The sequence below is a fragment of the Cnephaeus nilssonii genome, assembly GCF_951640355.1.
Source record: "Cnephaeus nilssonii genome assembly, chromosome: 8".
NCBI classification, from domain to species: domain Eukaryota; kingdom Metazoa; phylum Chordata; class Mammalia; order Chiroptera; family Vespertilionidae; genus Cnephaeus; species Cnephaeus nilssonii.
This window is the reverse complement of record NC_137079.1, coordinates 41764958-41782671: the sequence shown is the minus strand read 5'-3', so window position 1 is coordinate 41782671 and position 17714 is coordinate 41764958. Positions and strand designations below refer to the sequence as shown.

The 17714-nt window shown below is 39.9% G+C and overlaps 1 protein-coding gene across 5 annotated transcripts in view; it reads left to right on the top strand.

Annotated features, from left to right (window-relative positions):
* Nucleotides 1-17714, top strand: part of MBNL2 (muscleblind like splicing regulator 2) — a 161723-nt gene that overhangs the window by 106810 nt on the left and 37199 nt on the right. For all 5 annotated transcript variants that reach the window (XM_079778501.1, XM_079778498.1, XM_079778497.1 and 2 more), the window contains exons 3-5: nt 4526-4690; nt 12587-12787; nt 15537-15800. In XM_079778501.1, the coding sequence (XP_079634627.1) occupies nt 4526-4690; nt 12587-12787; nt 15537-15800 (630 nt within the window). The remainder of the gene's footprint in view (nt 1-4525; nt 4691-12586; nt 12788-15536; nt 15801-17714) is intronic.

The window sequence follows — 17714 nt, the reverse complement described above, 5'->3', positions numbered from 1 at the left end:
TTAGAGGTATAAAATATAATAATCAGGGTAAATTTTACATATGGCATAAAACATAATCTGATCTTGATAGCCTTCTGTTTAAAAATTTTCCATGGCAATGAAATTCATACCTTTTAACTTCACTTTCAAAGTTGTTATCTAGCTCCAGTAGACTACTTCCTGCTTCATCTTTTATCAATCTCTCCCCCCCGTGACCAACCCACACCCCACTGTATTCCATCCTTGAGCTACTTTGTGAAAGTCCCCAGATGGTATATGCTCTTCCTCTTGTTCTCATTTTGTATTCTGCCCCTCAACACACACACACACACACACACACACACACACACACACACACACACACACACTTCTGCTACCACTCACTACTTTGCCAAATTCATTCTCATCCTTCAGGTCTGAATTTAAATGTCACTTCTTCAGAGCCCTTCCCTAATCCACTAGTCTCAATTCTGACCCTCTCCCACCATTCTCTCAGCATTCTCCTCCAGAACTCGTATGTCAATGTGTAATCATACATTTATCTGTGTCATTATTTGGCTAGTATCCATCTTCACCCCTAGACTGTAGGCTTCGGGAAGGGCAGCAGCATATTTTGTGTTTGCTCATCTTTGGTTAACCAGCACTTAGCGCAATACCTGGCACACAGTAGGACTTCAATCAATACATCTTGAATGAACAAATGAATAAGACCCTGGGAGTATACCAAGAACAATAGTGAGTGTGATCCAACCAGTTGCTATTTCCATACCTGGTGTGCCCCACCTGGAGTGAGCTAAGACCCTGAGAGGGCCCACGTGACTCAGGAGCTGCAGTCTCCATATTAGTACCTGGTGTGAGCCCATCTCCCTGCCCTTCACCCGGGCTCCTGTTTCCAGTCCCACACAACACGTCACAAGGATTCTGGAATGGCACCCTCCCACCTCCATCCCACAGAAGCTGGGCCAGACCCCTTCTCTACGGCTGTTCCCCACCACTCTTATCTCTCTGGAAACAGCACTTAACCAAAAACTAAAAGGGAGGAAGAGTTAAAATAAAACCAAGAAAACAATCCTAGCAGCCACAGGAAGACGTTTCCAAGACATTTTATCTTTATGTCTTGGACTAAAATCGGGAGACACTATTTTTGACACTTCTGTTTTGTTTCACAGTGATATACAAAGATGCTTCACATTTCTGCACACGGCCCTTTCCCATTCGGCTATGACAACTTGCTTTGATAATCAACAGTTTTTGTGTGATGATGTGTATCCTGACAAATCTTACGCCTGAACAAAAACCTCCTTACAAATTGTTTACTGTGTCAAATAGCTTGTTATATTTGACAGTAGCTTTTCCTTTAGGATTTTAGAATCCTATAAGATCCCTTAGTAAAATTCTGCTGCCTGGAGTTTCCCAGAGTATGAATTAGCATTCCCGTGGTACAGGGTTGTCTCTTAAAAAAATATGGTTACTTACAGAAATACCCTGTAGAATTGAAAGTAATGTTAAATATAAGATACTTGGATAAGTATAATTAAGTAATTAAGTAATTTTTATCATGTTTTGACCTGAAACTTTTTAAAAGAACAAAAAGCCAATCAAAATACAACTAAATCTGTTATCTTGCACTTACTGTAAACAAAATGTCATATACAGATATTTTTCTTTCTTTGGAAATATTAACCACACTTACTTTGTGCCTACTATGTGCCAAGTATTTTTCTAAACCTTGTGCATATATTAACTCATGCAATCCCACAACAGACCTTAGAGGAGAACACAAGAATTATTTTCATTGTGCAGATGAAAAACAAATGGATGCACAAGAAATTCAAGTAATTCGCTCAAAGTAACACAACGAAAAAAGGCAGAGCCAAAGTTATGTGACCAGGCATCTGCCTCCAGAGCTGTGAGTTTAACCACTCCTCCATCCTCTTACCAATGCATGGATGAACCCAGGCAAATTATCTTTTCCACTCGCAAATCCTCATATATAATTTATTATATTTTAAATTGTTATATGCCTTCTATTGTATTATGAAGGATAATGCTAGATTTTTTTTATCTTCCATGGATTTTAACTGTGGCTAATAAACAGCTTGGCATAATGATGTGAGTCAAGTAGAACTGGATTTAGAATCCAGCTCTACCACTTACCAATTATCTGACCTTAGGAAAGTTCCTTAATCTTTCTGAGCCCACTTGCTATGTTGTAAAACAGGGATCATTACAGCTGTTTTCACGGAAAAATGAGATAATCACATATAAATTGTCTGGCATGTGGATGATCGATAATATACCTTTCCCCAAGTGTGTAAGTAAGAACACTAGGAAATTACATTAATTCTTATGAAAAAGAAAGTTCCATCAATAAATTACTAATTTGATATTGTAAATTATATTCTATTGGCTGAAAATAGTTTATACACTTCCTTAAGAGTCCCAGTTGTATCAAGAGACAACAACATTTACAAGAAAACCATAGTTTTTGTAGCCTAATCGAAATTTTCATGCTCAGTTACAAAGCATTACAGAAGATGAGTGATCAAATTGACAATTATCTGAATGAGCAAAACTGAATAGCCAGAGTATAGAGGTGTGGCTGTCTCACAAATTGCATCCCATTGTATGGAACTCTGCTTTCCCATATCCTCCCATTAAGCGCTCCTGTACCTTTGTGTACCTATAAGTGGACCTTGTAAACCTGAGTCTTTCTGGTGTCAGCTTCCTAGTGAAGTGATTGTGACTAGAGAGTTTGAATTGAGGTTGTCAAAGAGAAGCCTGGGCGGTTTAGCCTCTGTACAAGAAATGTCACTCTGCTTAATTCTCCTCCACCCTTGCTGATGGGCAGTAGCTATGTCTTGTATCCCATGGCCACCTCCTATCATATGTATGTATATGAACACCTGACATAAAGGCAGCCAATCCAAAGACTGGTCACACACCTATGCTGTAGGAGCAGGCACCATCATAATACTTTCCTGGCAATTTGGTTTTAGCAAACTGAGAGACTAAAGCAATTATCAAGGGAGTGCAGAAAGGGAGATAAAATAGATGTCTCAAGCAAGTTGGTAGGGGGACTCTGGGATGTCACTAAACAGAAAAGTAAAGTTAGGATAAACATTTCTCCCAAAACTTGCAGAGCAAAGTAGATGGAAAGAGAAAGAGAGATTCCTAGACTTCTTTGATTTAAATTATTTTTAATTATGATTCCACTTTACCTATATCTTTACAATAGACCTTCTAACTCTTGACCATGGAAGGCAGAGTGAAACATCCCAATAGAAACTTGAGAGTAAGGAGACACACACTGACACTGCCCATTGTTATAGAATTTTATTAGCAGAAACAACCAGTTCCTTCTGATGTTCCCAGTACCCGCCTCTGTGTCCTCCCCATAGAGGGTGACACAATCTCCAATGCTGCTAAGAGCGGGGCCTCAGGGCAAGACTGGCTGATGAGCACAGGGAGAGAGCCTGTGCTGCCAAAAGTGCAGCTGACACCAGTGGGAAGCAGAGTGAGAACTCCAGATGTTTAGAATTAGAATGACTATAAACAAATTTATATCCCCAGATCCACCAAGCTTGCTTTTTAAAATTATTTTTGTATCTGATAAACAAACCCATATTCTCCTTTCTCGGTTGCAAATAGACTAATTCTATAGGGAATGATAATACTCATACTGGTTAACACAGTTTGCTATTCTTTCCCCAGAAATTGCATAATTCACATCAACATGATTCTCTCAATTGGTAGTTTGAGGACTTCAGTATAAACACTACCATTTTCAAAGATTCTTCAAGACTGGTTTTATGCACATGTGTCACCTTATTCTTTTTTTTTTCGCTGTGCCAACTTTCATGTCCAAGTGTTCACTTTAGCCATAGTGAAACGTTCTTCACTATGTCATATCATGACATTACATTTGATACAACTGTCAAGGGAGTAGCAACTTTTGTGCAGCAAACTAATCAGTTGCAAGAGATTATCTGAATTTGTGCTTGGAAATTTTACCTATGCATCTGTGACTAAGAAGAGTCCACTCTCATGGCCTCTTCAATAATTTGAATGAGGGGTGCCTTCAGCCAATCTGAAACACACATTTCAAGAGGTTCTTATTATTACTCCCATTTAATCATCACTCCAGCATGCACAAACTGATGTCTAGCAGGTTCAAAGCCTCCTTTTGATATGTCACAATAAATAGGCCCTCCATACTGCCTAGGAGAAGGGTGTGTCTTTACTCTCAGCAGTCACATTTCTTTAGAGTCTATTGTCAGACATAGAATCCATTAAAAACAACCACAATCGATCTCAGGCAGCTTCTCTACTCAACAGGTTTGAGCAAGGTAGATAATCGCCTAATGCCTGAATCACCCCTTATACGTTCCAACTGTGTTCTATGTTCCAACACATGCATGCATGCGCAAACACACATACACACATGGGATCCTTACCTTTATATATATGGAGTGATTGTGAAATGGTTGACAATAGAGTTGAAAGCTACCAATAACAGTCCTAACCCAAAACGTTCCTTTTACAGGGCCGTTGTTCAAGAGAGAACTGCAAGTATCTTCACCCTCCAACACATTTAAAAACTCAACTAGAAATTAATGGGAGGAACAATTTGATCCAGCAAAAAACTGCAGCAGCAATGCTTGCCCAGCAGATGCAATTTATGTTTCCAGGAACCCCACTTCATCCAGTGGTGAGTACATCGCATCTAATGAAGGGCTTGATGATTAAAGTGTTGGTGTGGGCGATGCCACATTGACCTTGGGTGGCCTCCATCTACTTTGTCTCTGGCTACAATTAAAGCAAATAGCTTTGACGCTAAAAGGATGCTGAAAATAGAGTTTTTAAAATTATTTACATGGAAACGTGTGTGGAAACAGTAGGCAAAGACAATTTCTACTCAATATCTGGGTGCCACTCCAGCTCTTTCTCACCAGTAAACTCTGTATTTGAACCATCTTAGAATGCTAATAGTTCTACATTTTCATCTGGAGTATGAATTGATGATCTCTGTGAAGAAGAGGTTTTGATGCCTAAACTTTTTTTTAGCAAGATAGTTGACCGATAATTTAGTTCAATGGCATCATTTTAAGAATGAGGAGTGAGAAACCAGAGGTGTTAAGTCATCTGGCCAGGGTCAAGCGGCTAGGAAGTTGTGGAGCTGGGACTGGGACTCAGACATCTTGACCAGTATGCCCCACCTGGAGCCTGACACCAGACCAAAAGGATGATGTCTTAGTCACCTACACCTCCTGTCTCTCCAAGGCCTGCTGGTGGCATGGCAGCCGCGGCAAGGACCACAAGGTTAAAAGTATTGTGTTGTGTAATATTTTCTCCCTGATTTCACAGCATTTCAAAGTCCTTCCTTAGCGGTCTGGAAATTGTTTTAGAAATGAGGTCCTGGAGAAAAGGAGTGCATTTGGCTTTAGCAGATTTCATTTATATTTGTGAATTATTTGTCAAAAACAAGCTAATTGTTTTGAAAAAAACAAAGCCAGTGAAGTAAAATTTGCTTTAAAAACAAAAACAAAAACATGTACATACACAAATGACTATTGTTTAAAAATCAGCCTTTGTTGTATGAAAATTCTATGTTATTGAAAGCTGCTAAATTAAAAGGGATAGCTACCAGTGAGTTGAATTTTTGTATTGTGTGTCTGTCAGATGAGATGGGGAGGGTGGGTGTGGATTGGGATGAGGGGAGAGAATCTGGGGAACTAATCTGCTTATCTCAAGGTCAAGAATCTGCTTACCTGAAGGTCAAGAATGATGGCACAAAGTAGCCAGGAACAAGCTCTACCCAGAGTTAAAAAAAAAAAAAAAAGTGCCAGGCACAGGTGGCTCCAAGATAAATAGGATATAGTCTTTTGGGGATAGACAGATTTGCGGAAAGGGCAAAGTAAGATTCAGGCACAGGGAACTGTGATTTGGATCAGGCAGGAAAGGCTGCTTGGAGGAGGTCCCAAATAAGCTCGTCCTAAAGAAGGAGTAGAAGTTAGCCTTGATGTAAGGAAAACACAAATAGAGTTCTAAACACATTTAACACCAAAAATAGGCATTTAAGTGGATCTATTTAAAACCACACACATGTATTATTTATGGTTCTCTTTATTGATGCATGGATATAAGTTATTTTTTAAATTATCTAAATGCTAAAATAGTTTAGTTACATGACATTAAATAATGTCTATGGGAATAAATTTAGAACAACCAAGGTCAGCACGGTAACACTGAAATATATATCTCTTTCATTTTAATCATTCGCTTCTTATTTATTTATAATTAATAAGGATTGACCCTGGTACTCAATAATGGCAATGTCAATAAGAAAACTTCATTCCTGTTGCTATTAGTTGAACTTTTTTTGAAAGTTATGTATAATTTCAAATATTAATTAGAAGTTAATAACCATGATTATGAAAAAGGTATAGTACATTTACATATTTTAATAGAGATTGTTAAACTATAAGAAGTATTAGAATAAAATGTGATAAACTTACTCATCAATTCTACAAACAAATGACTTCAGAGTCTTAGGAATTGATCAGTGACCTAGTACAGTGTAGTAGGCCAAATAGTGGCTCTCAAAAGTACCTGGAACCTGTAAATGTCACCTTAAATGGAATGGAAACAGGGTCTTTGCAGATATGATTAAGCTAGGTATCTTGAGCTGAGGAAATCCTCCAGGATTAAATGCAATCACCTCTCTCTCTGTCTATTTCACCCAAAGACCTAGCTTTTTCTCTGGATAATCAGCAACCCCGGAGGCAGCAGGAGACAGTAGCTGGGATCTGACTAATGGTCACAGTGTTTAGACCCCTGGCAGGCTAAAGATAACATAGATGTAAGTTCCTGAGTTCTAAGGTGGAACCACCCCCTGGCTACTTTCCCAAGAAACCAGGACAAAAGGTCACAAGAACAGACCTCAGAGCTGCCCTCAATACCTTCAGAAATTATTTATTACCCTTACTTCACCTCTGACCAATCAGCTCCCAGCACGACCCTGAACCCCTAACCTATGATGGCTTGTGATTTTGTCCCATATAATTTGTAATCTACATGCCATTGGAAAGTTCAGACTTTTGAGCATTAGCTTCCCATTCTCCTGGATGGCACCATTCATAATAAAATAGCCAATATTTACCTACTAAATAAATAAATAAATAAATAAATAAATAAATAAGTGCAATTATAAGTATCCTTATAAGAGAGATATAAAGGGAGAGTTGACACAGACAGAGAGGAGAAAGCCAATGTGCCCACAGAGGTCGAAAATGGAGTGATGTGGTCACAAACCAAGGAATGACAGCAGCCACCAGAAGATGGAAGAGACGAGGAATCCTTCCTAGAAGCTCCAGAGTGAGTGTGGTCTTGCCAACATCTTGATTTTGACCCAATGAAACTGATTCATGATTCCAGAACTATGAAAGGATAAATGTGTGTTGTTTTAAGCCACCGAGTTTGTGGGAATTTGTTAGATCAGCCACAAGAAACATGCAGAAATTGCTTAAGATAAAATAGGGTCACAAGTACCACTCCATTTTTAGGTTTCTTTGAAGTTAAACTTCTCTATATTTTTCTACTCCCTCTATCTCCCATCCACCCTTAAATCTTTTACCAATGATCTTCATATTTCTAAACTGAGAGTCACTTTTGCCTTCATTATATTTGTTTGACCTCTTAGCAATATTCGGCTTGTATAATCAATCTCTTCTTTGTGGAGCACTCCTTCCTCTCTGATCACTCCTTCCTCCTCTTTCGCTATCATGTTTCTCTATGTGTTGAAGCTGCTAATTGAGGTCCCCAGCACTGGACGTCTCTCTCATCTTCCCTCTCCTTCCTGGTCTCACCCATTCCTGTGGCTGTAAATCATCTCCAGGCTAAGAACAATCCCAAATGTATGCTTCCAGTCCAAACTTCTCTGAGCCTCAGGCTCCTGTATCCAACCTCCTATTGGACTCACCTTTAAATTTCTCACAGGATCTCAGCGTGTAAAAGATCAAATTATTCATTCCACTACATTTCCATCTCAGTAAATGCAACCAGCACCCGAAACCAAGCAATCTCCATCACTATCAATGAAGTCTCCTCATTTCTAAATATCCATAAACATGAATTGTAATTTTGCTTGTTCTTGCCCATTAGAGTTTAAGTTTAATAAATGTACACACAGTGTTTTGGCACTGTGTCTATACCAAAAAGTATTTATTAAATGAATGAAAATACAATTCCTTCCTTCCTATCATAATTCTTCTATCTCAAATTCACTATATTTAAAAATTCCCTGTTATTTTGTTCCTTATAGCAATCTTTCTCTCCCTATTTCTGATATAATATAACAGTAATTCTTCTTTTCGTTCCCACCCCATCACACACACAACCTTCATATGTTCTCTCAAGATGGAGAAGCAGGTGGGTAGCCTTTAGTAGAACAGAGATTTAAGAACCTCTGCAATACAGTGCTTGGGGATAAGGTCTTACATTGAGTATTCTGCCCTTCAGTGATGCTTCTGGGAGTAAAGGGAGGAGGTATAAGGGATACCATGTTTTAAGCCTTTCAGTTTAAGTGCCAAATACGTACCCTTTGAAGTCAAAGCTTTCTAAAATGTATGAACTCTCACGCTCTTGTTTTAAAGTCAATTGATGAAATTTTAGAGCCATAAATATCCCAGGCCACTTAGTTATTACTCCTCAGCACCAGCCCTTCCTTGCCACGACAAAATATCAAAGACCATGTGGATGTGTGTGTGTTAAATCTTTGAACCTGGAACTACTGATATAATATACTGTGAAAGAAGAGTGGAGAGTTCTGGGGAGAGAAATCCGGAAATGTGGGGTGAAGTACGGAGGGAGAAAATAGCAAGACCAGCATTTCAGAAGCTATTTTCTTCCAGAAGACTTTCTGTGGTTATTGTCCTCTGACCTCTCCAGCTGCAGCTAGTGCTGAGAGATGACAAGGACCAAATGGATCCCATCTCAGACAGCCTGGCAACAGCCCTTCTGCAGAAACCATGAGCCAGTTCGCCCAAGCTCTCGCTGGTACGCTTCCAGGAACGGAATCATTTGGAGGTGCTGCCAGCTAAGAACCGAATTGAGACACCATGATGTGTTGTCAGCCTAGACTCCACCTCTGGAAGTTTAATTTGAATTTGGAATCTGAGAACCCATTTCCCAAGGCAGCAGCATCCCACACAGCTGTTCAGAGCAACCCTACATCTCTCATCTGGAGGAGGCCCTGGATGAATGTGGGCCACAATTCCCCGCCAACACTCTCCCTTTACACTCCAAAAACATAAGAGCAGCTAGTGTTTTTTCTTCTTTGGTTTTAAGACATTACTAACAAAATCTAGTGAGTGCAGAAGAATGGAAATAACCCCAGTCTTGGAGCTAAAAGTCCTGGTTATTTTGTCCTGCCTCTGCTTCAGCAGCAATGACCTTGGGTAATCCTTTTAGTCTCTACACTAAATTGCTTTCACCTGTGAGACTGTGCAATTCTCACTGCCACACTTGCTTCTCACGGATATTGACAAGATTAAAGAAGACAATGTGTGTGAGAAGGGATTAGCCAAAGAACATATATGCATAACCCATAGACACAGACAACAGTGTGCTGAAGGCCAGGGGGAAAGGCGGGGAGGGGTAGGAGTAGGTGGGCAAAGAGGGGGGAATGAGGGCATATGTATTAGGGTAAGCAATAAAAATAAGTACAAAAAAAAAAAAAAAAGAAACAAGCTACCAATATAACAGCACAGTAGCCACACAGTAAAGCAAATTATATACTAAGACAAACAACCCAATTAAAAAATGGGCAGGACACCTGAATAGACATTTCTCCAAAGAGGACATACAAATGGCCAAGAAACATGAAAAAATGCTAAAATGTTTTTACTTTTGAATAATACTTTTTATTAACTATGTTATAACTATTAGCAATAAACAAACTAAAAGATACATTTAAGATTATTAAATTAGACTAGCGTTCCCATTGCAGGAAGAATCCTGCAATAGGGTTTCCTGCTGCACTCTACCCCGACCCGACTGCTCTCCTCCCTTCTCCCCCACCCCGCCTTCTCTGCCAGCCCGCCTGCTTTTCTCCCTTCTCCGCCAGCCCGCCCACTCTCCTTCCTTCTCCCCTGCCCCGCCTCCACTCCTCCCTTCTCCTCCCCTCAGCTTGCTTGCTTCTCCGAAGCTTTGCTCCCTTCTGCAGCTCTTTGCTTCTTTCTACGCTGTCTTGAAATGCAAATTAACTGCCATCTTGGTTGTGGTAATTTGCATACTCATCCTGATTGGCTGGTGGGCGTGGCTTGGGCGTAGCAAAGGTGTGGTCAATTTGCATATTTGTCTATTATTAGGTAGGATTATTAGGTAGGATGAAAAAGTAACATATTTTGGAAAGCAAAATTTAACTAATTACAATAGATTTGTTGGCATCCAGAAAGGTTTTGGGAGATGAGTTTTGAGGTTCTGATATTCTATTGACTGTCAAGGTGTGCCCTGTATTTGTGTGACCACACTGACCCTGGCTTCACATGATCCATGGAGAGAGAGTTAGGGATTTGCTTCTGTAGAAAGTCAAAAATGGAGGTGTGGGGGAGGGCTCTTTTCTCTAAATGTTTACTTTGATAAATAGTCTCTGGGTTAAATTACATATTTAGTACAAGTTTTTTTGTGTTTTTTTTAAATACTTATTTTCCCTCCTCATCTATGACCGTGGTCCCCAAACTGGCCACACAACAGATCCTGTAGCAAAAATTTTAAATGCAAATTTCAAGGCCCCTGCCTAGACCTGTTGAGCCAGAATTTGTGATATCTCTGTTTATGACCCCTCCCCCCAGGCACTTCTGATATAGCTGGTTCTTTGTATCACTGATCTGTTATGATTTATTACCTCTCAGGATTGACTTTTTTAAATCCTAATATTAGATAGCCCTTGTACCATTTTAATCACTTGGCTTTGTTTCAATAGTACTAAATTATAAAAGCTATAGTTACTGAAAACCACAACCTTCTATAATTATGACTCAAACGGGTTGAAAATGGAAAACATACACATATAAAATTTTGTAGAAAGTCAAGGAAGAAAAAAATCCCAACTGCCAGCTATTTCCCATGTTGAGACCTCATGTTGCAACATTCTTCCAAAGTGAATTTTACATCTAAGCCATAAAGATCTAAGAACCGCTCGTGGGAGTGCTGTAGCAGCAGCCCTCTAAGACCATTAGAGTCACCTCTTCCAGCCCCCAACCACTCAGTAAAGACTTGCAGCCTCTCCAAGAACTCCCTGCACAAACTATCAGTAATTTACTGTTTTCTAACATGATCATTTGTAAGAGATATTTTTCAGTTATTGCTGTCAACAAAAAATTTGTTTAATAAACATAGATTGTTATTTTTACCATATGTTTAACAGCTCATTCAGAGCCATAAATAGACAACAAGAATGTTACCCACGATGTATAAATAGAGACGTACCATGCATGACAGGGCCAACAGCACAGTTCCACATTAGAAAACTGCATTAACATGTCATTGCAAATATCTGAAAATTGCTCCTAAAAATAAATAGATTAAAAATCATCCAATAACTAAAAAACAAACAAACCAACAAAAACCATTCAGGTCCAATTCAATGTGAAATTTAGTCTAAGAAAAATCTTTATCTAGCATCTTAAATTTTTAACATTGGTTCTTTAAAAAGTGAAGCCAAGTTTCTTGTTCTCTTAAATGTATATTATTTCCTTTCTGAAAGGTATATTTTTAGGTGGAGCTTTACAAAATAACCATCCCATCAACCTATTTCTTCTTATTCCTAGACAAGGAGTACAGTGATAGAGAAGTTTAATAAGGTACTTTATGCCTTTATCACTGCTGCGTTGATTATGTGACCAAACCAACTTTCAACAGTCAATTGAAAAATTAGCCACTTGAAAAGTTCAAGCTTTTCATTCAATCTTTTAGGAAAGAAAGGTTAGTTCAAGACATACTTAAGCTAGAGGAGGAAATAGCAGGTCTATATTAAAACTGCAGATGAATTTTAAAAATATTCATGCTAATGAATATGGAAACATACTGGTAAGTATGAAAAAAATAAAATCCCAAGTAATGTCCACTTTTTGAGAATGTATAAACTTGGTCAGGCTATAATCAAGGTTTTTTTTTTTCTTTATTCCTCTCCCTTTGAGAGACATGTAGGAGGAATCAAAGACTATGAATCAGTATTCTATAGGTTTTACTACTTTAGTGTTATGAAATTTAATACTTTGGAATGATGAGCAATTAGAGTAAATATATTTTGTTGAGGACACTTTCATAGAAATAAAAGTTTAACCTGTTCCCTGTATTAGGTTCCTATCATGTTCTCCAATGTTTTTGTATGTTTTTGAGAAGAGAGGGTCTACATGGATTTAATTTTTATTAAGCAAAACCAAACAGGGAAGTTTAATGAACTTACATAGTTCAGAATAGATTTATGCAACTAACACAGAGTCTTGTACAAGGTGAATAAATTTTGCTCAAATGACACTTGCTGGTGATTTTTTAAAGTTTTATTCTAAAGATATCTTTATCCTGTGTTATCTTTCTTTAACAGCCCACTTTTCCTGTAGGTCCCGCAATAGGGACAAATACGGCGATTAGCTTTGCTCCTTACTTAGCACCTGTAACCCCTGGAGTTGGGCTAGTCCCAACAGAAATTCTACCCACCACACCCGTTATTGTTCCCGGAAGTCCACCTGTCACTGTCCCGGGCTCAACTACAACTCAGAAACTTCTCAGGACTGACAAACTGGAGGTACTTCCATTTTATTTGTGGTTTGAAATGCATTTGTGGTAGAAGTGTACTTCTATGTAGGTAAACGCTTGTACGATATTGCACACACATTCATCTAAAAGCCACGCATTCATGATTCTTTGGTTTGAATTTGAGGCCAAGTATAAAGGAAATTAGTCTGTGGGAAAAGAGTACATTTAACACACCAAAAGTCAGCTGCAAAATATTAGCAACCAGCGGAACATTGAATCAATCACTATGGCAGCCATAGTGATGGCTCCTGAAGGTCTCCAGCTGGGCTAGGCTTTAACCTTTGCTGGATTCTGGATTGGTCTCCAGGGGGCAAGTCAGGAGCCCAGAAGCCAGAGCAGTGGAGGACACTCAGGGACAAGGCTGGGAATAAGTCGGATTACTACTATTGACCAGTTGGTATGATCATATTTCAGTATTTTAGGAACTAGTATGGCTGTACTACAATGTTCTAGAATATCAGCCCTGGGTGTGTTGTTGGTAAACAAGGGGAATTGTAAACTGGGCAAATTTGTTGATTGGGGCAGTTTCTTCAACTTACATTTAAGTGTTCTATAAAAGCCAAGAAAACAAGTACATATATTTATAAAACATAATTCTTAAGTCCTGAGTCAAGCCAACCCATCTGTACTTTACTGGGTAAAATTTCTCTTTAATCGGAGTTAGAGGATTCATCAATTTATCTTAACTACTATATCCGGTGATAATTAATAGAGCATTTTATATGGGTGTGTAAAGATTTTAATAGATTTTTCAAAGAGCTCCTTTAATTCCACTACCAATTAAAGCTGTTAGAGTATATATGTATGGTTATGATGTACACTAAGCTTTATGTTGGATCCTTCGAGAATGTTCTTTCAAACGTACATTTGTTTAAGTATTCACCCAATAAATCTTGAGGGCAATAAAATGTTGCTGCCTAATGTCAGTTTCAATCCAGCGTATATGGATCTCCACATGAAAAGACTGCAAACTCTAATCACTACTGTTTTGATCTAGCCTGTCCCTGTGAATGCTGAACAGACCATTCATGGGACTAGAGAAGTATTTTGGGCTCCACCTGCTGGACCCATGAAGCTTTAGTGTTCAGTACGTACGTGACTGTGTGGTTTTAGAAAACAGATTAAATCAGCTGAGTTGGGAACAAACTGTTGTTCCCAACAGTACTGATGGACAGAGATATATGTAAAAATGATTCACCATGACTTCAGCAGAGCAGCTTTCAGTTCATTTCAAACCAGGAATGAAGTCGGCTACTCACAGAGACCCTTGGTAAATGCTACTGGCTGGCCCATGCCTCTGATGCAGTCTCAGACTGAAAATCATTCCATTTACAGAGGAAGGCTTACTCAGAACCTGTGGGAACATCTTAGTAATGCTTATTGTGTACATTTCATGAACCAAGGATAGAATGTTGGCTAATATTCAAAGTAGGAAGAAACAATGAACCATTTTGTGACTTAGATCTGTTTACTCTTCAAACTCGCTTGGCAACAGCGGGTGGGGGGTGCCACTGTAGTTCCCAAGTACGTTTGACTGTCACAAGGCTTGACTGTCATATCAGTTGACCCTTCATATAACATCACTGATGATCAAGATGTGAACCGCCACTTGAATAGACCCACTTTGGGATTGGAGCCTAAAAAAAAAAATAACTTAAAATGTCACTAGTAATTCTTCCCTGCTCATGATATTTATAAATCTAAGAATTATGTATATATATAATTTTCATGTTATAATATTCAGGGCAGAATTAAGAATTCTCTTTAAATTCTAAAAAAACAAACAAACAAAAACACTTTATACAGTAAACTCTTGATTCACCAGAATTTTCAGAGCATGGAGAATTCTAGTTACTTGAGGTTTCAGGGAAATTAAGGATTAAGGAATAAAAAAGAAACAACACTTCAAACTCTATTCTACTTCCCTTCCTTTCTTTCTCTCCCTTTACCTCTTTCCACATTTCTCTCTTTTTTGTCTTTTAAAAATACATTTATCTTTTTTCTGTGCTGTCAAAAATAGTAATATGGTGACCTTAAATTAAAGTTTTTGGTGGCTTAGATATCATAATTCTTCAGATTTATTATCATGCTATCTTTGTAGAGCAGGGGAGACCTAGGGGGGAAACTGGAGTATTTACCGCCCCCTACCCCCCATTTCCCATTCTCAGAGAGGAGGAACGAGTTTGTCATTTCCCCCTATTCTTTTTGGAGTTGTATAGCTATGACCTGGTGGCTTAAACTATGGTGAAATTATCCCTCCATGCCAAAAATCTATAGCATTCCAGAGTTGTCAGAGTAGAAGATGTGTGTGTGTGTGTGTGTGTGTGCATGTGTGTGTGTTTATATATATATATTTCCAAATTATTATATATATGTATATATTCCAGAGACAGTGTAGGCCTTGTTGATTTTTCTTTGTTATTTTAGCCAAACTGCAGATTTTGACTTATTTTCTCAATATCCACTCACTCTCAACCTAGAAAAGAGGGCAAAGCAAAACTCAAAATCGCTTTTATTAGGGATTCTGGTTACTTGTGTTCTTGATAATCAAACTTGCATTGTAAATGGCACAAAAGCCACCCTTCAAAGAAACAAAAAGAATGAATTTAATTAACACACACACACACACACACACACACACACACACACACGCAAATGGCTGCACGTGCGGAGGTGGCGTGTCTGGCGGCCATCAGGCTCTGTTCTGCATTGTCTGCTCTCGTCCCCCTGTGTCCCAGGTATGCAGGGAGTTCCAGCGAGGAAACTGTGCCCGGGGAGAGACCGACTGCCGCTTTGCACACCCCGCAGACAGCACAATGATCGACACCAATGACAACACCGTAACCGTTTGTATGGATTACATAAAGGGGCGTTGCATGAGGGAGAAATGCAAATATTTTCACCCTCCTGCACACTTGCAGGCCAAAATCAAAGCTGCGCAGCACCAAGCCAACCAAGCCGCGGTGGCCGCCCAGGCAGCTGCAGCCGCGGCCACAGTCATGGTAAGTGGGGTGCGCCCGCCGTGCACCTTCCTCTCCCCGAGAGCCCGCGGGCTCCCAGTGCCTGGGCCCTGGCGCTCTCCACAACAGCTGGGAAATAGGGAAGGCTGCTATTCCTGCTGCTCCGCTGCCTAAGTTCTGTTGTTCTCCCTCTTTGTTTGGTTTCCCCCTCCCTCCCTTCTTCAGCACAATAAGTAAATCCCTCAGGTGCAGGTAACCAAGGGCAGGGGCCAGCGCCCGCCCCAGGGCCAGTTCTGCTGTCACAGGCTGGGGCTCTTCCTCAGAGAGGGGCTCCGGGGCCTCCTGCTGAACAGGAGGGTGGGCGCTGGCACTTAAGAGAGTGGCAAACTGCAATAGACCGCAGCCCTTCGGAGAGCTGACCCTGGAGCAGAGAGGTAGCAACAGGTGACCAGTCAATGACGGACGCTTCCCTATTCCCATGGTTTTCCCCTTTCCTTTTAGTTATCACAGGGGCCAAGGGATTTGCTGCAAACGTTCTCTCCCTAAATGAAATTTTACGCAGAACACCAAGTCATGAGAGAGATGAAAAGGGAGCTGTACTGGCTGGTGCTTAAAAAATAGATGAGTAATTAAATAAAATAAAAATAAATAGATAAATAAATCAATAAATGCCTGTAACCCAGCCTCCAGAACTTGAGTCACTTTCCTGTCCCTTAGAGACCAACAGGCACCTCATCCTCAGTACTTGAGGGCCTGTCACAGCCCCAGACTCCCAGGCCCGACCCTGGGCCCCACCCCAGATTTTAAAATTCAAGTATTAGGTGTTTTGTGTGCACATTAACGTTTGAGGAGCACCTGCCTAGACCACTGATTCTCAAACTTGGCTGTATTTTGAAATTACCGGAGGGGTCTTGAAAAGTTCAAACATCACTCCCTTCCCCCAAAGTTATTTAACTGGTCTGGATGTGGCCTGGGCAGTGGCCTTTTTTTAAAACTAATTCTGATGTGCAGCAAAGTTTAAGGACCACTGGGCGAAGTTGTAGGAGGTTCTAATAAATTTGTGTTCATGTGAGATCTCTGGCTTATCAGAAGTCTGGTTGAATACATGCTTCTCTTGGTATATCAGCTCCATTCTCTAAGACCAGTTTCTCTATACAATGCTGACCACGCTTTGCACACCTTACATCTCTGAAGGAACAGTGTACCTACTATATATAAATGGTAGATGACCTGGGTTAATGGGGATACAAGAAGAAATGGCCACTTACACAAAAAGGTCATTCTTCAGCCTACTATCTTCAAATCAAGACTGTATTATTGTGCCTTTCTGCGCATTCTCATGTCATACTCATCAAGACACATAGATGTTATTGGAGTGACTGTCAGTATGTTTAGTTACCATAGTTTCCTGGATTGTTACATTGTGCCCAAATTTGGAATTCCATCATTTCAGGGAATCTTGCAGCAGCATCAAAGACAACCCAAAGGAATGTAGTTTTAGATCAAAAGCCAGCTTCTTTCTGACAATGACATGAAAATGACTGAATCTGTCATATCTTTTTAGTGACGCGAGAAACTCACTAGACACCAGCCTAGGTGCACTTGGATATAAAGTCAAAGCATTCCGACTCTAGAATTTTCAAAATGGGAAAATAAGCCAGACAGAGCTTCTCTTTGGTAACATGAAGAGTATCTGATCTTCAAGAAAGCAGTCCTGCTTTGCACACAAAAATGGGGCTACACGGGGAGATACCTATTTTGTAAAACGTGCACAGGAACTTTGAATTCCACCCTGCTTGCTCACTTCCTTTTGTTCCATGTTAAAGTGGCAGCTCTCATTACTGTTGTCAGGGTTTCCTCACTCCTCAGATTTGCTTTAGGCCTGTAACGCCTGACGTGGGCCCTTAGTTCGCTTGCCTCCACCTGTAGCTGGATGGTTTCTCGATCCAGTCAAAG